Here is a 24,395-nt window from a genome sequence, read left to right as displayed (position 1 = left end):
ATTATTTTGTATCAATACACTACACATCTTGTTTTGATTGCAACCCAACAAACAAGTCCAGATTCAATACATAAAGCGCAATTAGAAATATTGCAAAAACATCTTGACAAAACCTTTCGGGGAGAGTTGTGTCGGTGCAGCGGTCCAAGTTAAGTTTAGGAAACAGCCTCCACCCCTTGCACTTTGTTCTGCATAGTCATCCGTAGCATATCTTCTATATTCTTTATCAAGTCCTGAAATACACGAGAAGAAAGATTCATTCATAAAACCATAACACGTACAAAATATGGATTACTATGTCTCTTATTTCACTGCAAGTGGTTTGTTTTTCATTAAATGATCAAATTTTTCTTCTGTGAAAAGAACATTCCAGCAGATCACACTCAACACAGCACGGCCTAATCGAACATACAATATATTCTCATGATGTAGATGAAGGGAGTGATCGTTAGGGTCATTAAAGCGGTACCTTGAAATTAGTCTCTCCTTGCATTTTAGGGAATGATATTTCCTGATGAATGATGGACAGATTCCGAGCAAAGGTCATCAGGGCTCCCTGGAGATCCTTCGAGACGGTTCTATTAACGACACCCAGAACAAACGAGTTTACTAATGATTCCCTCGCAGCCGGCTAAACAAACACTTGCCCTGTTTATCAGGTGGCGGTGGTTAAATGAGAACCTTTTAGCTGACAGCATCCTCGAGTCTTTAGGGGGAGATGTGAGCAGAGCTTGATTTAACCATTAGACCATTGTGTGAGCTCAAGGATTTGTGTGATAAATATCTTAAATAACCCTGTTGTTAAAGCCTGTTAGAGACATAAAAGATATTTACAAAGCCAGAGGTGGCAACTTAATCCTCCAAAAGAGGAGTCTCTCTTATCAGCCGACAGTACTCCGGTAATTCTCTGTTGTCATTTTATAAGCATTTCCCTGTTCCTACATGCTCTGAAAATTAGGTTGCCGTAGAGGTACATATTTTTAGTCAGTACGTGTATAATACATAGCAGATAACCATCACCATATTTGACAGTAAAAGGTAAGATATAGAAGGATAGGAAGGATAGCGCAGTGCACGCACATCCCAGTGCGCCAGGTGCAGGACAAAACAATGCATAAAATAAAAATGAGGTCCGCACTGGCCAAATAAGCTCCACTGTTTATTGCAATTCAACGTTTCGATCCCACATGGATCTTCATCAGGAATTTTAGCTGATGAAGATCTGTGTGGGATCGAAACATTGAATGGCAAGAAACATTGGGGCTTATTTGGCCAGTGTGCAGACCTTATTTGTAATTTAAGATATAGAAGGATACAATGGAAATATCTTGCTTTGGTAGAAGCCATTTTCTATTCAAAGTGTTAGGTCTATTTTATGGTATTTCTACGTTTTTCTCAACCCAAAGGTATTGAATACACGGGTAACTAGAAATGGTACTAATAGTATACAGTACCTGTATACTTGTTGACCGGGATTCGTTGGCTCCCCCCCCCCATCTACACCAAATTTCTTTGCCAAAAATGGCTGATCTACAAGCTCATAAAGTGTTGCATTGCGATGCATTGTGAGCTTGTAGATCTGGATTTTCCAGAAGATCCCCCCCTCCCCCCAGAATAGGGATACTATGTTTCAAGTGGTTAGACTGGACAAATACATCTGTGCCATTTCTTTACACTGTAAAAACATGCTGTACTTACACCATTCCCAGACTGTATCTCTCACTGCTGTCATGAAGAGCAAAAACAGTGCCTTGCCTCTCCTGCAAAGAGAAGCAACAGTCACATGAACACTGTTAACAGAAAATGTTTATTGTCATTTGATTTCAAATTGAAACAATCATATGTGGGACATAATCTTTATGGTGGGTTTTTCATAATTTAGGGCAATAGGTTCATACTGAGTGTGGTTTACCTTCAAGTCAAATCCAATGCCATGAGCCTTGCACATGCTGAAAAACACATTATAGTGCACCATAGAGAGGTTAGTGTGAAGCAAGCAGCTCCCAATAACTGCATAGCGATTAGTCACAAGAGACTGTGGGACAAGAGAAAGGAAATAAAGAGAGAAAACAGAGAGATTTAATAGCGTATGATTTCTGGTCTTGTTTCTTTCCATTAGTTCTACCCGTGGCAAAATGGAATTCATTTTTATGTTGAATTATATTCCAGGCTAAGGCATAATTGCCATCGTGCATTCAGTGCCAACATGGCTGGAGAAGAGATGGTTGAACTCTGTACACATGTCCTTAGGGTCAGTGCTGAGTTTGGGGAGTATGTGTGATTAGTGAACATGATGAGTGTGGGGCACATGTGGTAAACTGTTGGGCCTCCCTTAATTAACTGCAGGGAGGAACAATTAACGTTTGGAAGACATGCCAAATACAAGATGCACTTAATTGTACGATGCCAATCAAAAGAACTAGGTACACTTTGGGGATCACACATTTTCCAATTTATGATAAGGCAAAAGAAAAAAAAACACACACCAAGGAATGCACAATGAACATAATACACTTCCCCGTAGAAAATAAATACAATTTCAATCTTGAGTCTATGCTACAAGAAGCGTGTGTCAAAAAAGTAGAGAGGTTGATTACTTAAAGGTGGTAGGGCTCACAGGATAAAATGTGCCGGGGCCACGGACACCTCAGGGAGAAGAAAGACCACAGGGCTAAGCCCCTGTGGCTGTGAGCACAGGAGCTAGCTCATAACTCGCTATGATAGCCGCATGTTTCCACTTGTCAAACACCGGACCCTCACACAACAATAAAAGTGTCCAGTGAGGATTTAATTGTGTTTGTAATATGCAGGGCACTAATGATGGCCACTGCTAAAGCCATTACCGCCACAGTGGCTTAAATGCTGTGGTGAAGCACCGTGCCACCAACTAAATGAATGTTTGATAAAATAATACAAGTCATGGATTAACAAGCGTAAACTCAGGCATGCTGCTAATAAAGAAACGCTATTGTTTAAGGCCTGGCACCAGGTTGATGAGGTGTTCAAGCATGCATACACATGCATAATGAATACGGTATGAATTATTAATGTGTTGATTATTTAGCCTCATCTATCAAAATGATAATGAATTCAGCACCTAAACAGCAATTGAGCTCAGTGCGTAATTACAGTATTTAGTTGTATTTAACAAAAATGAATAGCAAAACACTGATCAATCCTCGTGATTACTGGTGATATTGAAATAATCAGTTCTGAATCCCCTTCCTGTTTCAGACCCCTACAGTCTCAATCTACTGGAGGTTAAATATTACAAACAGTGGGGGGGAACAATAATAGTATAAAATGGCAGAAAAAAAACATGACATTCATTTTGTTGGGGAAATATTATATATTATATAGCCTATTAAAAAAGCCTGAAAAAAAGATTATATAAAAACATATAGTACATAAAAGCAGGCATAAATTGATACTTTGGCTGCTCTGTGGTGTGCAGATTTCTCTTTGATTGGCACTGGCACTTCTAAACGACACGTGCTGCAGTCCAGTGTTCCACCAGTCATCAACAGCAGCATCTGGGTCATGGCCAACTGGTCACTGTATCTCAGGTCCAAGTCAATGGTCCATACCTACAGTACACACAGGACACATTCATAAACGGATTGTCACAGCATATGATAGGCAATGTACAACAGAGACAATCATTTGCTTATTATTTGATTACAAACGTAGAACATCAAAGAATTTCACATACAGATTTAGGTGCGGTATTACAGTTGCAAAATTACAAACACATAAACCAGCCCCCTTTTTCCTACAGTAAATGTGCAGGTTCAGTCTGCCAAGGACCAGCTTGTTTGGCTCATGTCTGGTGAGACGCTAACTTCAGATATGTATGGTAAATGGCATCATTATAAGTATATTAAGGGGGTCAGCTATGGTCATAGCCTTCTGCTTAAACAGGGCTAATTTTCACGATAATAACGTAATAGCTATGCCCTCTCTTCAAAACGTGGCAAATAAATCACCAGTGAAGGAGTTGTTAATAACTAAGTGGCAGTTGGCTGCCTTCCTTTGCTGTTCCTATTTGTCAAAGTAAACGCTCCTGCCATTGAATGCAAATAGCTGCCTGCTTCATGAAGCCCACATTGGCTGCTGCTTTATCTCTACTAACGCATTGACATTTGACGGTAATATACCTATATAGCCTAAATTAGCTGTCCTATACTGTATATTTCTTTATGATTCAGTAATACAAGATTTTGATGAGGAATAACATTTCTCTTTAACAGTACTTATAAAAGTAAAACTACAGTATGTGTTGATTTCCAAGGTTAACATTTTCAGGGGTTTAACATTAACTTTGTAAAGGTATGCTTAAAAGCATAATTAGTCATTCATTTTAAGGCTTTCATATAATGATGGAAAATCATATTGTGGTGTTTATCATTCAATATTGTTTCAATAACGCTCTAGAGCTTTTTTCTTCTTCTTTGCTATGAATCTCCTTTCTCAGCACAAAAAGGCAAACTGTTTGTGATGTAATGAAGACTTAGTATTTTCCATTCAAGACCTTGAAGTCTGCACATAACTGTCTGCCCTTTTCCAACCTGTTTAAAGAATTTGTCACTTTTTGCATCGTCTAAAATTCCATATAGTGGAAATAAAGATAATGCGATACTTTAAATAGTACTAAGTGCTGTGTGCATACATGCATAACAACAGTTCAGTAGTACAGCATGTCCTGTAGCTACTGCAGTATACCAATGGATAGAGATGAATCTCTGTGTGTATCAGGTTAATACCTGAGCCTGGGTGACGGACAGACTCCACAGACCCATTCACTACACTCACAAAAAAATCAAACCCCCATGTCCCCATTGTCACACTTAACAAAGACGTGGGAAAAATAAGCCTGGATTGTACCTGTTTTCTATAGCCTTGCATTTTCATTAAAAAACCCTGATGCTGCAGCTGAGGCTCTGCTGCTCCACAATGTGAGGAAAGACTGCAAGGGCAAACATATGTGACCCACTTCCTCCCATCAAATAAAGTAGGCAGCTTTTAGCAACAGGTTTGAATGTAAATCGATGTTTAAATGCAGGCAGGTTTGCCCCTGTGGCTCTTCTCTGTCTGCGGCTCTGTGCGCAGGGAGATGGGGAAAGGCTTCAGACTTCAATGTCTCCCATTTCTATTAAAGCACATGCTTTTCAGACTTAATTCTTAACAACATGGCCGATGAAATCCTGCACAATTCACCACGACCATTACAGCTCAGATCATCTTTTGGGCTGTCACTTTAAGTGGTTAAAGAATGAGCAGTTTCTGTTCAAATGCTAAATTTCAGAAATAGTATTTCACATGCCACATACTGCAGGTTTGCAGTGGTCATATTTTACCTGTGAGTAAAGAGATAAAAGCACAGTTTAAAGATAAGAGACCTTATTTTGGGTCAATTCATCTTCTATCTTCAAATCATTTCATTATTCTTGAAATAAAACAATTGCAACCATGTGGTGTCATGAAGGGATACACTTCGGTAGAATACACACTTCTACAAACTGAAAACATTTTTCGACAGGGTTTTTATCTCTCTAAATGGTCAAAAACATTGTTGCCCTACCAAGTGAAATTTTAGATCAATCACATAAATGTGAAGAGAGGAGACAAATTATTACAGTGGATTGCCTCACTGTCTGTCCATAAGATACTACCCCCTAGTGGCAAAGGTGCTTCAGCCCTCGACTGCTATGTTGACTCCAAATCCAGTTCTGATTTGGGATCCATTATAAGTGTCAAAATGAATACAGCACTGACAAGAATTCTAATAAGGAAAAAACCTATAGAAATGAAAAACCTACCATAAAATAAAAGGTGCAATAGCAGCCGCATTGTTTGTTGATGGCGGGAAAAGAAAACCTAACATAGGCTATTTAATACCTTTATTCATACCCCTCTGTAAAACTGCAAGGCTGTTTCAGTGGATTCACTACTGTATTGCATTTTCAGTATTTCATAGGCCATATTGTGAACAAAAGTATTTCATTTTACAGCTCTGGATCAATAAGGAGTCAATGCAGCCACATGCTAGGAGCGGAGGTTAAACCACCATAAAGCACTCTATTTCCAATATCATAAATCAGTGACACTTTCAGCAGAACTAAACTCAATGACAAATAAGATGAGGTTTCCATATTTTCTTGTTTTACCAAGTAGATAAATATCAGGAGAGCGCTGCAAGTACTGTAACTAGACAGAGGTTAAACACTGACAGCGCCTTCCTGAGAGGAGTCAGATCACTTTAGAACGACCTATTGTCTGAAAGATAGAGAGCTCCGAGTTTCTCAGCTTTCGTGGGGTTAAAGGTCAAGCCTTAAATGGAGGAATCAGTGTATTGACACAATAAGACCTGACAGTTTATTAGATGGTCTTGTGAAACATTTGGCCCCATGCCCAGTGTTTGCCTTGCGTGTTTCACAGGTCCCCAGGGAGCCGTAGGGGAGGCATCTATCTACTCATGTGGATCCACTGACCCAGCCTAAAAATTGATCCCTCTCACCGGCATGGTCGAATGGAGTGCTTTGACACCATGCGTTGCCACAGCTTGACCATATTTATCCTGGTAGTTTAATTTAAAGGCTGTGTCGTGGCTAACCTTCTGCTCCAGGGTTCTGTAGTCCAGGAAGGTGGCCAGATCCAGGGAGATGTGGCCTACGATGAGACGCTGCAGGCAGGCCCGGCCCACGCGTGCGCAGATGGAGTGCAGGGCGTCTGGGCACACGGAGGTCTGGGGGACTAAGGAGCCTACTGTCTCCAGCTGACCGGGGCCGTGGAGCTGGTCTCCGCAGGACAGCATAGTTACCTCACCCCCAGGCTCCAGCAGCACATCCACTGTCAGGCAGGTCACGCTGTCTGAGGGAGGGAAGGCCTCCACTACCCCGCCTGGACACAGAGACGAAGGAGATGGCAGCAAGAAATGGATGGATGGGTAAAGTACCAACAAGCCTGACTGAGGCAGAGGAGCTAAGGTTAGCCATATAAAAAAAAACACACCAACACTGAGCTCCCTTATGTTATCGCGACCATTTAGTTTTTTAGTTTTCATGATTTTTTCAAACATGTTTAATAACCAGCTGAAGGAGAATAAATTCATTTGTCAGTTCACATGGGCAACATTCGGGCACTAAAAAGAGCACCGAAAATTAGACTTGGCATATGCAAAATGGGAGTATTTCCCTGCAAATAGCATTCAGCGGCTGACAATAGGCATCTAACCTTGCCGGAGGAAGGTCTTGAGGAAGCAGGCCCAGTTGGGATAGCGGGAGGTTTTAGCGGGCTTGGCGTGACGGGCCAGCCACTCTGGGACCTCGTCTAGATATCTGAGCAGAACGGGCTCCTGCAATGAGGAAAGTGAAAACGTGTACATCAGGGATCTATTGGATCCGAGTTAGAGAGAGATATAAGGGCACTAACGCACAATTTGTTCATTCAATCACAGGAGATCGTGTCTGGGGCCACTACTTCATTTTGCCGCATTACCATAGTATTCCCAGCATCAACTACATTGCTGGAAATACCCTTATACCACCCGGACGGCTCCGCTAACCTGGCTGTTATCCTTGAGACCTGATCGGTGGCAGCTTCAGTTTCTTTGTGAGCATCTGATGGACACTGCAAGAGGGTCCGTCTGTGAGTGACAGCCTATTATCAGAGGGCCTCAGGAGTCTAATGGCTTTAACTCACAGCCACGGAGACAGCACCTGCCCTCAATAACAACTCCCTACGCTGGCCGGCTGATGAATACCTAAGCTAACCCCCATCTATCTGGGGATCAATCAGGGGCCTGACTGGGATCGATATCACTCTTGTTTCTGTAACTAGGAAATGCCATAATGGTTTTGCCACTTAATTATACTGTTAATTGCCAACTTTCAGTTTTGGTGGGTGTGTCTAATAACTGTTTGGCAATTTAACATGATGCACCCTCTCTTTTTGTCTAACCTTGCTGTAAAGTAGTGAAGATTATTATTATTTAAATCATTTTGTCATGCAACTGTCTAACTCAGATGAATCTTGAAGCAAGACAGAAATCTATCGATCTTGAATTTTCATGCCTAAGTACGCTGGATGAGGTGTTTAGATGAAAACAGAAGAATTGATTCTTCGCTGTTCTTTTTAATTGCAAAGTACTAAGTGCTGTAATGTCCCCTGTTACAAGGGACATCATTTTGGCCACACACAGTAAATTCTGTGAAACTGAGCCACGTCTGAAGAAGAGCATGCATGGCTCGAAACGGCAAAATAATAAATAACCGACAAAGGGAGCTATAGTGTGCGGCTCTACCTTTTTCTGTGAAACTGAGCCACCCAGAGGAAAAAGAGTAGATTCTAAATGCAAAAGATGTCTTTGTTCTTTTATCAACTCTTATCTAGAACGTCACTTTGTTTTGAGTATATTCTGTCTGGCTTCACTGGAGACAGAACTGGAGATTATGCTGTTGATATTCTAGTCATGTAGCAGCCATCATCATATTCAAGTACTGTAAGAGACGAGGTCAAACGCTACACAGTGATTCCCCCCTCCACAAGCCATAAAGCACACAATGGCGCGGCAAAAAGTGTAAGGGAACGGTTGCCATTTTCAACGGAAGAGCAAGCTCACCCCAAGACTTTGCCTATGCAGTTCACAGACACAGCGGGACACAGGGAAAAGAAAGAGCGGTATTTTGCAATAAATTATTTGGACTTAAACTGCAAGCAGCACTTTGTGATAGGATTCAAGCTTTGCTTGGTGTCCACATAAAGCCAAGCAATCTGCCTATAAATAAAATAGATGTAGCCCTGCTTCTTTGATTGCCTTTTGATCTCGCTATTACATTGCCAGAACAGCTGAGGACCTAAACGTCTCAAGGATCAACACCTCACCATGACTAGCCCTACAATCTGTACATTGCACATTTATTGGACACTCTGTCCAACTCTGCTTCTGCTTGAGGAACTGGGTATGACTTTAAGCCGCATTCTCCTAAAAAACATGACTAATTTAAAAGAGTAGAAATGAAACATATGGTTTGCTTTCACTGCCACCACTTTTCAATACAACGAGAAGCAAAACAGCCACTATAAATCATCGGCACGGTTAGGACACGCACGCACGCACGCACGCACGCACGCACGCACGCACACACACACACACACACACACACACACACACACACACACACACACACACACACACACACACACACACACACACACACACACACACACACACACACACACACACACACACACACACACACACACACACACACACACACACACACACACACACACACACACACACTTCCCAGAGGCGGGCCACAGCAAAATGGTTTTAGGAATTAATTATGCTCACGCAGAACAGTAGATATCGGAAGTCTTTCTGTCCCAACAGAGAGACAGCACACCACTTAGACAAGAACATCTGTAAAAAAGTGCCCCCTTACTCTTTAGTGGCAGTGATTATGAAATGAGCCATTTCTTTGACAAACCTAACCTAAATAAGGTGTTGCTCAAGATCTGTTTTCACACAGCATGGCAGAAAAAAGAAATACTCCATCTGTTGACGCTATTAGGTGTCATTTTTACCCTCTTGTGCCTAATGATCCATATGCAAGCTGTGTGTTTGAGTGCTTAAGTGTGTGTATGGCCCCCTTCAGGCATTGTGTATGTGCAGATCTACACCTCTTTAACCTCTCACTCGCTCTGTGTAAACGCTGAAAGAGGCCCGGGGGCTTACCGCAGGCTGGAACATTATGCCACGGGCCTCGGCCGCCGCAACATTGTGAGGAGCGCCCTATTCTCTAGACCTCCGCGGAAGCCGCTATAGTGTAGATGGGACTATCTGCACCCCCTCCTCCCTAATCCTCCAGCCTTTCTTTACCGTTGCCTGAAGGGATCAGAGGTTGGGCCAAGTATTATTCTAAAGGACGACACAGTAAAATCCTTAATGTTAATTTACCCGAATTAAGCCGTAAGGGTTTCTACACTCTGAGTTAAATTAACAGAGGATTTTACTGTGCACAAGGTTGCACAGTAAAATCCGCCTCTGCCTCTCTGTTTGTTTAGATAGACAGCTCTTCACACTGAGTCGCACAGAACAAGCAATAATTAAACAATAATGCACAGTCCACTTAAACTAATGCTGAGGTTACTCTCCATCCCCATCCTCATTGGTGTGGAACATGCTAGCGAGTTGCTGAACGTATCAAAAGAAAGTGTGGCTTAATCTATACTTAGAACTGTTAAATTATGAATTAATATTTGAAGTACTTTATTTAATAGTTTGATTCTCCTGAATAATTAATAGAACTGCAGTCATTTTAATGGCTTAATCTACTATATCTACAAGCATTAAGCTTAAATTGCTCACAAATATTTAAGATTGTGAATATCTATCGCATTCGCCAGCATTCATTGCTATCGCAATTAGGTCAACGCTGTTTTTCAGCCAAGTGGTGCCATAATGAGTGCTATATCTCAAAATATACTGCTACACTTAAACATCCATCTACACTTGCCGCTGTGGGGATATGACAGCAACAAGATGCATCGATATAAAATATTCATATGTTTGACTACAGTACCAACAATGTACTGTAAGCTCTATAGGTCAAATGTTCTATGCGCTCTGCACTCCACAGAGCTCATAAAGTTTAAATAGCCAGCTGGAATCTACACAAAGAAGGGTGGTGTAATAAATTTAGGAGGGAAACGATGGTAAGGCTAAAAAAACACACAAAAACAACCAAAAGCCTCTCCACACTCCCCATCCTGTGAGGATCACAGGATGTGGGCTTGCCTTTGATTAAAAGAGCAAGGTGTAGAATAAAGGCCAGTTAAAGTGTTGTGTCCATATGGCCCAGGAGCCCTGAGGCTGTGGGCCTACGCTGGGGGCCTCGGCACTCTTCCCTCTCCATGGGACCCCAGCTGGTGAAACAAACCCCATTTACTCTCCCGCGCTGCTTCAGCCACCATTATGGACCTTGGCTGTGGCTCAGCCGCGCTCTGCCATAATTAACAGCACCGATGCCACGACAATTACAGCCCTGCACTGCACATACACTATGAATTAAAGAAGAAGTTAATAGGAGGGAGGCATGACGAGCCCCTAAGAACCTTGAGATGGCTGCCGTTCTTTGGAATAAAAATAAAAGGTAAATGCAAAATGCTCCAAGCCCACAATGATTAGCCTGTAATTAGTTTACACAAAGCTCCCTGTTAAATGGCAAAATGCGGTAATTAACACATGACAGAAAATCAAAGGCTACTTTGTAAGTATATGAGAAATAAGCGCCAGGGGCTCACAAGCAGATTACAAGTGTATCAAATGAACACTTGACTTTACTAACTATTAAAGACATTAATTCAGATTGGGATAGGTTCCTGTGTAAATTTGAATACATGTTTCTCATATTTGCACTCACTAATGTGTCCGTTTAAAATTAATCGTCTCCATGAAATGAGTGTAATGGATGAACATGCAGTGTGCTAATGGTAGAAATAGATGCATGCATAATAATAATCAATTGTAATTAAGGATTGAAGTCATAAGTGTAACTGTAACTGGTATCTCAATCTGCCTGTGTATTAGTAAATATTAAGAAGAACACCTTAAGATGTGAGCCTTAAGACAACACATTAAGACAACACCTAAAACTTATGCTTGTTTTGTCCAAAGTGCAACATAAAACAAATCTTGGTATTGGTGAAGGGAAAGGGTGATTTTTAATTAAATGTGTGCTCCTTTGTCCATTACAACATTAACAAGGATTCAGCTAAACTATATTACCATATAGGTGCTCACCTACATTAGCACAAGGGACAGTCACATTGCAAAAGTGTATTGGCAAATGTCAGAATACATTCGAATCATAGCATAGACTAAGACCTCAGTGGCGTTTTTTCACAGGCATATACAGCCATTTACAAGTGACGAGGATTTCTCTATGAGCTGGCATCTTGGGTTGAGTTTTAATGGTCAGTGCCAAGGTGAGTGAGGGGATTAATAAGTCCTTTTCTACACATTAGCACAAACTAGTGATTTTGGTTGAATGGGCAGATGCATGTGTATCCAGATATCTCCGTCCTTGATTGAATGCTGGGAGGCTCTGGGGACGATGCTAAAAATACTGTACCACAGGGACCACTGCGGGGAGTGGGACTGTTATGTTAAGGTACTTTACTCTGAGCTGAATGATGGTGACACTCTGACCCCGTCGTGACCTGTACTGTGTTTCACCCATTGACAGGCACACCAATGGCCTGACCTATTTGTGAGCCGCCTAGCCTTAGTTGGGTCTCCTGCAGCCAGGAGGGCAAACCCCATTTTAATAACCAAATGTTATTATAAGAGTCTAAATTTAAATGGCCCGTGATTTCTCATGGGTCTTAATATAATAATAGCACTTGTGTAAAAGCAGAATCTACAAAGCACTTCAGATGTAGCGATAAAAACAAGGCATAATCGTAAAAACAAAACCCCATCAATTTAAGTAGGAGATATAAAGGGAACAAAATAAGAAAAAGAAAGAGCATAAAAACGACACAAGCATGAAAGGCATGCACATTCTATGCAACATTACATAAAAGCGAGTCATTGTAGAAATATATTTGAAGTGAACCCACATCTGACAGATTGTGACACTGAGTGAATGTTGTGATTTCTTTCTATTTCTCTCCCCCTTCTTTCTTTTTTATGAGGAGGGGGGTCAGAGGTCGAACCATACCTGAGCCCATGCTGTGCTCCACAGCTCAGGACCATGACGATGGAACTCCTGCATGGCCCAGCCATAGCAGCTGAGGTGACGCGCATCACAGTATGCCGTGCCGCGGCCTCCCGCCTCACAGTCCATCTTGAAAAGCCAGCGCTGCACCCCCATGTTCTGAGTCATCAGCCGGGCCAGTGTTTCATGGAGCTGCATCGGAGACATGCAAGTTAGCGAACTAAATCGCAACTACAACGACCGGTGACGCGGAGAAAATGGCTTCCTCAAGGAAGACTCCATGCTGTGACAGAGTTTGCATTTGTGTGCACATGTGTAGATGGGTTTTTTGGTCTCCCACCTGGTTAAGCGTGTAGATGTCTCCCTGTCCAGGAGGAACGGGGACCTCTGCCCCAGTGAAGATTCGTCTCCCTCCAGATTTGGTGCCATAGAGCTGGGCTACGGCCGGCTCCGGTCCCAGGATTGGCACCCCGAGCTCATCGGCCACAGCCAGGTCATCTGCATGGGCCACTCCGCCCACGATATAGGCCTGCTTGCCCTTGATCAGGTTCCTGATCCGCCGCAGGCAGCGTGGGCTGTACTTTAACAGTGTAGACAGGCACATGTTGTGGGTCTGAGGAAAGATGAACGGAGCAAGAGAGCAAGAGAGAGAGGAAGAGAGTGCTCACTGCTGTAGCTTGGAATTCTCTGCATCTCTTCCAACGGTCCCTTGACCTGATTTATCACTATGTACACACAACAGATCTATTATTGTAATAGCCGGCGGGGTTTTGACCTCTCTGTATTGCAGCAGGTTGAATTGATAAAAAGCTGCCGGTGGGAAGCCTCTCCAATCCTTCACATCTTTAATGTGTGCTAGCAATGAGCTCCTTGGGAATACAACTAATTACTTCACATCTGTATTTATTTGATCCACATGGAATTATCCCTTCTGTCACTGGCAGAATGTGCTGCCAGCCATGGGTAGCAGTGATTCATCTCAGCAACATGTCTGGCATGGTTTAACAACAAAACAGCAGGAGAATCAATAGAGAGATATGAAGAAGTCCATGACGCGTTGTACATTTAAAAAAAGTTAAAACACAAGGGCGTAAGCCATATTTGAATGGTAGGGGAAAATATTTTTGATGAAACGATAGAATCTGCAAGAATGCAGCGGTCAAAAGATCAAGTCAATAAAATTAATTAAAATGCATTTTAATTATTCATTTGGCATTTAGCTATAAACTGAGATATATCTTAACCATTTTTTAAATCACTAATCATCATTATAGATAATTTACATTGACATTTTCCTTGACCCATTTTAGATGCATAAAAAAGCAATGAGAAGGAAAAATATTTAAATAGATGAAACAATGTAACTATGACAGTAGCACGCCTCTGACAGCCTCCTACACTACCCTCTACAGGCCAATGCTCAAACTACACACACAGGCTCAGAGCAATCTACAAGATACAATGCAATTTCGTTTTGCATTCATTAATGAATAAAGCAGAGCATTTTGTAAATAAATCAATTATGTTGAGTTTATGTCCTTACCGGGAAACATTCTACAGCATCAGGTGTAAGGATGGTAAAGTGTTTGAGGCAGAAGGACTGAGCTGGGCTTGTCTCACCCACATCTGTGGTCCCGCCGGGATGTTTTAAAAGGTTGGCGTAGTAGCGAAGCATGTCTTCCCCAAGAGGCCGTGGGGAAACGTAGATTACCTCGACATTCTCATCTAAAAACAACAGCACACACTTACAGTACAAGTCAAGAGCATCAGATGTTATGGATTGAAATTGATGTTGTTGATGTTGTGTTGTCAATTAGATTATTAGTTTATTATGGGAAGGAAGGGGCATGTGCAACACAGGTGCTGAGCAAGCTCCTTATGCACCAACTTCATTTCAGTTAAGAGGGGAATGCAGAACACGGTGTGTTTGTGTGTGTACACTCCTACCTCTGACCTCACACAGTCTGCAAATCTGGATGTTCTGGAGGATGTCGAAGCCCCTGAGTTTTAAGCGCTGACTCTGGGAGTAGCCTGGCACAGAGAACAGGGTCACCAGCTTGCACAAAAAAACACTCCTTTCATCTCTAAGTGGCTTTATGTTGAAAGACCTGGAGCTTTGTAAAGCTATCCTCTAGTGTGTTTGCTACTGGGAAACCCAGGTAGACTTGGGCTGTGGGTGTGGTGGTGGGTGGGGGGAAACCAATCATGCGCTACTGCAATTAGGTGATTAATTCAGGTTAATAACAGTATGTGCGGTGCTCTCGGAGCCCTGCTGAGCCATGTCCAGCCGCCACACAGCAACATCCAGGATCTCACTAGCGTGTCTGTCTGGATTTCTGCCTGAGAGAGAATCCTCAAATGAATCAAGGTAATTAAATGATTGGATTCATGCTAATTAACAACAATGGGGTTCAACTTTCTAATTATCCTTGCTCACACAGCACTCTCCATAGCCACCCCAAGTGCAAATAAAGCATTCCATCTGCTGGTAATTAGGCTTAATAATTTTAGACAATCGCTCAATGATTTACAATGCACATGCCTGATTACTGTCTAAATATTAGCTCCTCGTTGAAATTGGAACACGAAGGGATCAGAGCTTACACTCCATGTTTAGCACGATCGCGGAGGAGGTCTCGTTCAATTTCTTTTTTCTTTTTTCATTTTGATCAGCACTTAAGTCCCTTGTGCCCCCTTGAAAATATTCTGACATAATGGCTTTTCATTTGCTTAATCTGCAAATTAAATGGCAATTGAGGCTAAATTGTTCAGCTCCCTGGCATGTGGACTGTCATCATCTTTGTGAGTGCTTTCCTGCAGAGAGCCATTTGAATGAGACAGGCAACCTCCACAAGGCGCTGCAGACTGGGACAGCAGAGTGGCAGGGCTGACTGCTGCTAGATCAGACACTCGTGTGTGTGTGTGTGTGTGTGTGTGTGTGTGTGTGTGTGTGTGTGTGTGTGTGTGTGTGTGTGTGTGTGTGTGTGTGTGTGTGTGTGTGTGTGTGCGTGTGTGCGCGTGTGCACGTGTATATGTGTGTGTGTGTGTGTGTTGGGCAGAGACGAGAGAGAGAGAGCTACCTAATGATGGGATGTGGATAATGGTCCTCTTGGAGGACTGGATGTGTTTCCAGTTGGTTGCCAGATGCTAGGGATGGAGGAGAGGAGTGATACATACATACGTACATGCACACAGACACACAGACACATGCATACATGCACACACGCACAAATCATCACATGAGTGCACAACACAAATACATCAAGCCAATCCCTCTCTGGGCCTAACGGAATCAAACCAAGCATAAAATACCACCATAATTAAATTAAGCGCTTACTTAGAAACATCTTCTCCCAATTAATTCAATCAGCAAGGTACATGATGCTACTGCCAGGGGAAGATTAGGGGGCTTAATTAACAGGGTATGAATGTTTAAAGGGTGAGAACATACATTTAGTGCATGTATACACACAGAGTGATGGTAAAAGTAAATGAACTCGTAGGCACTAATTAAAACACTGTCTATGTTCACCAGGATGTTACAACCAAGATGACAGCATAGACATGACATCTGCACTGACTGGAAAAAAGGATATTACACATGGTGTATCTAGGAAGATTGCGTGTCTGTCACGCCACTCTGTTGAAGAACTAATCGAAAGCATTCATTTCATTTGTCTAATCTAATTTGATTTAGACGTCATTAAAGCAAGCAGAGTATGTCAACAATGTGGAACGTAACGTTACACCACTGAAATTGATTTCACGAGTGTTGACATGCGAGATAAAGAGAAAAAGAGAAAAAGAGAGAGAAAGAGATTAAATTATATGAAGTCTTGGTATGAGGCACAGCTTTGAATTATAGCACCCTCACCTGGACTCGGCTCCGGTGATTTTCCAGCTGTCTGAAGCGTCGGGCCTGCAGGGCCTCCCTGACGCGGCGCATCTGAGCATGCATCAGCCAGGACGTGGCGATGGTCACCGCCGCCCACTTGCGCCGGCGGTGGCGCGCGAAGGCCGCCTGCGCCACGTATCGCCTCCAGCAGGACTGGATGCGGATGGAGGCAGCCTCGACGCCTCCCTCCCCCTTGTAGCGGCGACCGGGCTGTCGCACCACGTCCAACACCTCCTCCCTGTTCTCAAGCACCCACAGCAGGTCCGTCACCAGAGGAGTCCTTGTCCAACGTCCAAAGCAAATGTCACTGCCCCGGCGGAAGACCCCTAGTCGCTCCCCACTCACCCTGGCCAGAGGCACGGCAAACTCCCTGAGCAGCTTCTCCAGGGTTTCAAGAGGGTCTATCATGCTGTCCCAGTACATTTGATAGTGCTGTTTGAAGCGGCAGAAATCTGCAGCTGATGGATCAATACGCCCCTTCGTGATGATGAAGGGGAGTTTGCTTTTGGCGACGGGGACTAGAGCAGAGAGGTCCTGTTGAAGACAGAGAGCCGAGTGTGAGGTACAGCCACCATGTAGTCAGACAGAACAGCTATTAGGATTTCACCAACTCATTATATTTAGGGTTAGCCCTGGACCAAAGAGTTCACATCCCCACCCTGATCACCTCTTTTGTTTTTAACTAGTTCAGTGTTTATACCTCAGGATTTTCAAGGGTGAAGCACTTGGCGTCTTCCTTCACACTGGTGTGGCCTGAACTCTTGGAGGCTGCCGAGGGAGGGGGCGTGGGTGCATTGGCGGTCCAGGTGGGCGTGCATCCTCTGCCAGCTCTCTCTTGGGTGGGTCCGGGCTCCTTCCCCCATGTCAGCCGCTTGTGACACCTGGACCTCCTGTCTGTCAGGCCTGAAGACACAAACATACGAACGCAACTGTACTCTATCTCTGGCTGTGTTTAATCAGGTGCAGCCAGCCATCACTGTCAAATCTGACTGGCAGCTGTCCCCACATCTTTAACTACCGATGACTCGCAGTGAGGGATTTGAACCAAAACTCTTTCAAACAATGACCGAATGACTGCAAATGATTAGATTGGCTTGACTCTCACAATTCTGGAGCAGGAGAGGGGATGTATAATCGCCAGTGTTGTTCCAATAAGCTCCAACACAATGCTTGATTGCCACAGAGGCAGGGCTTTTGTTATCGTGTTCCCATGCCAAGCTTCCTAAATTCAGGAATGGTTCCGAGGAGAGACGCAGCCTTTCTTCATGCTCATCCAAGCATGAACAATGTTCTTAATGACCTGGTAATTGAAAGTCATTCATGTGGACCAACTCGATCCCCTCATAATAATATGTTTATTTTATGTTAAAGTGACATGAAAATGATATGCCACCGAAGAAGCAGGTGCAATCTGCGGTAAGTCCCAGAAGATGGACTCACCCATCTTGGAAGAACAGGGCTCTTCTCTACGGTGAAGAGAGGCTGACTTGTGCTGTATGAAAGTCTGAAGCAAACACACATCTACTGCTGATGAGGGAAAGCCCGTCTCCAACAGACTTGAGATGTCTGTGATACAGAAGAATATGAGAACCATATTATACATATTTTCTAAATGCTGTATAGTAAAACAGAAATAGGCCTAAAATGTGGTTATATTAAATTATAACTAAAGTATACTATAATCAAGCAAAGATTAATAAAAATTAATAAAAAGTGTGTGTGTGTGTGTGTGTGTGTGTGTGTGTGTGTGTGTGTGTGTGTGTGTGTGTGTGTGTGTGTGTGTGTGTGTGTGTGTGTGTGTGTGTGTGTGTGTGTGTGTGTGTGTGTACAATCAGTGCCAAAATCCAAATAATACATTAAAGCGAATACTCTAGCATGAGACCTAAATCTAGCATTAATACGTCATTAATACATGTATTCCTGGTTTATTAGTTTACACATACATTATCCTTGACAAATAAACATTTAAGAGGAAAAAAATGTAATAAATCCCTGTGGTCAGGGGATAGTGTCGTGGTTTATGCCCCCGTCCCTGGAACAACATGCACACATACTGGACCCATCACTTCCATCTTTCCGCTACTCCATTTTCATCTCCTTCTGTGAGTCTCAATTAAGGAAAATTACAGAGGGAGTGGACTGCCCAATCTACTACCTAATGTGGAGCTATAGTCAAAATTCTAAATCAAATCAAAACTACTGTACAGTCACAATATAATTATAATGTGTTGAGTGTAGTAATTTGATTATGATCAAACAAACAAAAAAATAATTGAATTGACTACATTCACACGGTCGGTGGCCATTTTGCTAGTACCCCATAGGGGTAAAATGTGTGAAACAGAGGTGGTATAATTGGTGATCACCTGCTCTCATGTCTTCTTCAGCCTTTGTCGGGTAGAGGGGATGGCGATATGGTCCAGCCACAGCAGATATGTTGCTCACTGTGGTGCCTGTGGTTATTCTATGATGTGGAACCTAACCAGTAAGATAGAAGTGTTAGAATAAATACTAAAACAAAATAACAAGGGGGGATACAAAATTATAAATATATATATATATGAAATACATCATAAAACATTATTTAATTCCACACTGTACACAGTGTATTTCACATGCACAGTATATGACTCGAAATATGCAAAAAACATGTTCACAAATCTATATTTCTTAAAATACATTTTGACAAATACATTTTAGATATATTTTGGCTGCATTAAATAAACATGTTCCCCTGTGTAGAAGTGACTAAACTAATTGAGAAATGTGCTTCAGGTATGCAACTAAATAATACCAGCATAGGACTCGAAACACCCGCGCTCCTCTTTGCCTCTCTGTCTCTCTGTTGTTGGGGATCTCCATTACTGTATATGGGCATGTAACGTCAATCACAACAGAAAACGTTGCTTAACAATGTAAATCTGCGCTGACGGCACAAATCCCCATATATGGGCATAATTTGGTACAAACACCCACAAGTATCTCTATGTATGGGCGTGTAATATGACGATCTGTGATGACGTCTAGCATGTCCATATCTAGGTTGATAACGCAGAGCTCCATTGCCAGTCATTACAGGCAAATGTCCAGTCCATATATGGGCATAAGTGCGTGCCCACCACAGACGTGCAGAAGCAACACTTAACATAATTTAACTGTATATAATACTCTACATATAAAGTGGCCATTTTTTATGTTTTGTAATTTTGAAGTATGACAACTATGAGAGTTGCTGTAACACCTTGATTTCCCCTCGGGGATGAATAATGTACCTACCTACCTACCTGCCTACATTTATTTCTATCTTGTATAAGTAAGCAACCGAGACATGACTTTTGGCCGTAATGGTATGCATTTCCAGAAGGCTGATAGCTACTTATGCAGTCCCAAAAAAGCAGTTGTCAACATTCAAGCCAAAGTCTGGCCCGGCCTCATCAAAGGAAATTCAAGCAGTGCAAGTTTGAGAGCTTGTTCAATCTGAATACAATTTGCTTCGGGTCAGTAACTAGATTTTCTTCAAGACAGAACTTTGCAAAAGTCTAGGAAGGCGACCATCCATTAATCAGACCGGTGGCAGCTTGTTGATGTCAGGAAATATGACTTTCTGGCAGAATAAGTGAGAAAGGGAGGGAGGGGTTATTGTATATGATTACAACCAACAGATTTTCTGCATTCATTAAGGAACGGGGGAGCTATAGCTCAGGAATTGACAAACTTGTAAACTGGCCAAAAACCCACTTCCTGCAGCAATTAATCACAAGTTGGCAAAGCTTACAGGTTACAAAAAAAACGTGAAAAAAACACAAACTATTAATTCTTTTATTATCAACATGGAAGGTGTAGAGTTTGAAAACACACTACTTGGAATTAAAACACATAACTGATCCAACAACAGATAATACAAAAGCAGCTACACTTTTGTTTGCCGCCTTTAGCGAAATAGTGGCCTCTGTTTCCTCTCAGAATGATGGCTCCGAGCATCTGACTGGTCTGAAGATGCACATGAAGTCAGTGCTGCTGGTCCTCTGAATCTGTCACCTGATGTCCACCTGCTTGTTTCTCCTCAGACCACTGAGCTCTCTGACAGACCACAGGTAGCAGCCAGGTGCTGAGAGAACCTCCCCTCAAAGGCACACATCTGTTTTCAGATGGGGCTAGGGGGGGCACCTTTTGTAAAATTGCAAAAATGCAAAAGCTGTTCCCCTGGCATGAGTGGGGAGCGGAGAAGAGCTGGCCTGAGTTTACGGGAGGAGGAAGCAGGCAGAGAGCCAGTGGTTAGCAGTTGGGTAAGCCACGGCTGTCTTATTGGCATGCTGGAGCAGGTACCCACTTCTGTCCAGAGACAGCTGTAAACCAGTAGCCCATAGCACAGCAATCAGGCACCCGTTTCCTTAGAAGAATGCTGATGTGTTGCAATCTGCCGCTTTACGCTTCTCGCAGCCAGCACTTCCATCCTCTCCTGTATCAGAGTGACAGTCTTGGCCTCTATTCCTCATGACAAGCATGGCATAGAAGCACCGGGAAAAAAAGGCATTGGAGAGGGAAGTGTGCAAAGTATGTCTGAAACTAATGGCGACCTTTGCAAAGATTAATTTGTTTACTGTGATGGGTACGGGCTGTCATCACTAAGCCAAGTGACCTTTGTGTCACTGTCTCTCTGTCTGTTCATGGAGACTTGAGTCATCTATTAATACAGAGCGATCCCATCACTCTTCACTCCAGCATAAAGTGTCTTTTGCAATAACAGGCACAGAAGCAGCAATGTCGAATTCATCTCAGTTAGCTGCAAGAATTCTCATAATGCTTCCTAATCAAAACCTCCCTATAACAGTGGTGCTGTATGCTACAATTGATATCAATAAAAGCTCAGGACACAGGGGATCAATATCTCATGGTATAATGAAAAAATGAGAAGCACTGATTGAGTGAATAATAGGTGAATTACACACAGCTGTACATTATAATGCAGTTACTGGTGACAGCTAAGCACCTCATAACCCTGGTAGGCCTCAGCTCCCCAAAAAATAGCTGAGCTTGCAGCAAACAAGAAGTTCACCTCCATCAAGCCCTGACAGCAAATGGATCTCATTTCAATTGGTGAATGAAGGAGGTCAACAGTACTGGTTCAATTCTACGCAGCCATAGTATCACATACGTCGTAACTGTCTTGTTCACTACTCCATCTGATGATCTGCCTGATCCTAGGGCAAACTTCAGTGTCTCTTCTGGCAACTGGAGAGAATAATCAATTGTCACTTCCCGTCCATTGAGGGTCTGTGTGACTCCAGGACAAGTTTGGGACAGACCTGGGTCAGCATTCAAATGCATATCATTCCTAGCGTCTTCTTTTTTGTCCTTTTGTTTTTACCTGCTTTATGAGTGGAGTGTCCTATTTCGAGCAATGGAACGAGTCCCAGAATATTTAAAAGATGACAGCGAAGCATTTCAAATTCAATTTAACTTAACTACCATATGTACTGTTTTCATTGTCCTTCTAATGTTTAATCTTTGCATAGTCTCGGACTGCTGGCCACATGTTTATATGTACATATTTTTAATATACTGTATCTAGGTATCTTCTATGCAATTCGACAGTTACTCATTATCAGATGAGCATCAAATTCGAGGCCTTTATAGTTCCTGAGTGGGAACAGGTATCAAATTTAGTTATTCTTCTGAACACCTCTTGCCATGTGCGGGCTACTCAACAGAATTAAAGCTGAACTCAACTTGAACTGATGCCTGATTTGTAATTATGATGTTCACCGACTCACAATGACAAACTTTTAGCACAAACAGTACCATGTATTTTGGCTGTTTTGGCTGCACAAAACATACTGGAAGGAAAAATGAGTAGCCTAAAGATTTATGGTGTAAACAAATCTTACGACCCTTATCTGTAGCAAAAGGTAAACTAAGTTACACTCTCACAGATTACTCACTGTATTTATACTCTTTCTGTGCACATCAGGGAGCGGAATCCCAAACTTTTCATGCATCAGCGCTCTGTTCTTTGGGTGCCCAGGATTACACAACAAACGCATCGCAAATGCTGATTTGTGCTGAAGGAGACAGAAAGAACAGGAATGAAAAATGAACAATGCGATCACGTTTAGAGTTGTATGTATAGATAATACATAGATGACCTATCGCAATAGCAATGTCAAAATGAAAATATCGATTAAAAAACAAATACAATCATCTTGTCTACCTTTTCGCCAGGTGAGGGTCTTGTAGGGTCCACTGTTTGATGGCTGATGGCTGGAATACTCTCCAAAGTTGGCTTCCTGTAGGAAGGAAACATTTTAGGCTCACAATTTCCATTACCATTTTTTTTTTTTCATATTGCTGCTGGTAACTAACTTGATACTAAAGTAAATACTGAATTATAGTCTCACCAGTCTCCACCCTAGGGCTATAGGCTAGCTAGGTCAAGCAGGAGAGTTCACAAAGCTCAAAGTTTAGATGCTGTAGCCTACTTTCTCCTTTGCATGTTTGAATGCAATTTAAACATGTTAAAGCAGGTGTCTTCAACAGGGGGTCCAGGAGGGGGTCCTCAGAGTTACTACAGGGGGGGCTCTTTTTTTTACATTAATAACTTGAACCATGTTTGGTGTAGAGGGAAAAAAGAGCAGACCAAGTACACAGTGACAGGTCAAGTTCGCTAAGTATTGAGGGTTTAAGTGGTTAAATATCTGAAAATAAATAACTCCAACACTGTAACCAATTGACACAACACTGATGATAGTGCTGTCAAACAAGTCTATGAAGCTATTTATGAAACCTATGAAAACGCCCTGCTTCATCTCTCTCTCTCAGCTAGGGGGTCCTTGGGCTGAAAAAACATTAAAGACCCCAGTGTTAAAGCATGGAACATGGGCTCTGCTTTATCTTACCATTTGGGAATCTGTGATGTCTTCTTCTGTAGGTCTTCAATGCAAGGAAGAATTAGCAACTGCTTGTTCACTGTTTTCAGATAGTCTTCTGCACGTTTCTAGACAGACATGAGAAGATAGAAAATAAGATGAAGATGTTCCTCACAGCAGTCAATATTTGTCTAAAGATAGAGCCACACCTTGATCACACGTTCTGTCCTGCAGATGGCAGTATCTAGAGCTTGAAAGTCCAATGTTTCTCCTCCACCACTGATAGTGTGCTTCAGCTGTCTCAAGTCATCTTGGACCTGCAAGACACATTATACAAATTCTGGATAATTTAATTTAGCTATAAAAAAAACACACACAAGCACCCATGAACAGACCATATTTTTTTAATTAAAAACCTATAGAACGTTTCAATCTGTGCTTATGAAAGTTATAATATATATAATATTTAGAATGCAAGGTACACTTATCATTTAAGTTGTTTTGCCATATCTGTTGGGCTGTATTTCAGATTAAAAATGTCAAGAATATGATCTTAGCCAAACTTAAACATTCGGGATGGTGCTTTCTTTTTTTTGCAGATGATTCATGAACAAATTACCTGAATTAAAACTTTTCCAACTTCATCTTCGTATTGAAGCGCTTCAGACATTTTGTGAAACCTGTATTCAAAATAAGTATCAGAATGTCACGATCAATACATTTCATGCAGGTAAAAGCTAGCTAACCTATGTATCCATACAAACCCCAAAAAGCCACTCCGTAAAAATCTGTTCCGAAACATTGTTCGTAACCATGGCAACAACACGACGCACTCTCAGGTCATCTACGTAATTTTCTCTATTGCACTGGGAGGCAAACTACAACAATGGAACTACAGCCACTGTGTGT

The 24,395-nt window shown here is 42.3% G+C and overlaps 1 protein-coding gene across 1 annotated transcript; it reads right to left on the bottom strand.

Moving 5' to 3' along the window:
• Positions 1-155: 155 nt before the first annotated feature.
• iqch (IQ motif containing H) lies at positions 156-24,156 on the bottom strand (the record flags this gene model as incomplete). Its single annotated transcript, XM_084059590.1, has 20 exons — positions 156-233; positions 470-578; positions 1,699-1,760; positions 1,913-2,035; positions 3,432-3,587; positions 6,614-6,900; positions 7,234-7,354; positions 12,729-12,917; positions 13,066-13,338; positions 14,269-14,450; positions 14,673-14,756; positions 15,806-15,872; positions 16,600-17,154; positions 17,321-17,523; positions 18,061-18,186; positions 22,574-22,682; positions 22,832-22,907; positions 23,517-23,614; positions 23,696-23,803; positions 24,106-24,156. 20 exons carry the CDS (start codon positions 24,154-24,156, stop codon positions 156-158), a joined length of 3,057 nt encoding a protein of 1,018 aa, XP_083915716.1.
• Between the last annotated feature and the right edge of the window lie 239 nt (positions 24,157-24,395).

The sequence above is a fragment of the Gymnoscopelus microlampas genome, assembly GCF_963454915.1.
Source record: "Gymnoscopelus microlampas genome assembly, chromosome: 6".
Taxonomy (NCBI): Eukaryota; Metazoa; Chordata; class Actinopteri; order Myctophiformes; family Myctophidae; genus Gymnoscopelus; species Gymnoscopelus microlampas.
Note: the sequence above shows the minus strand (reverse complement) of the source record. Positions and strands in the feature narration are given on the sequence as shown.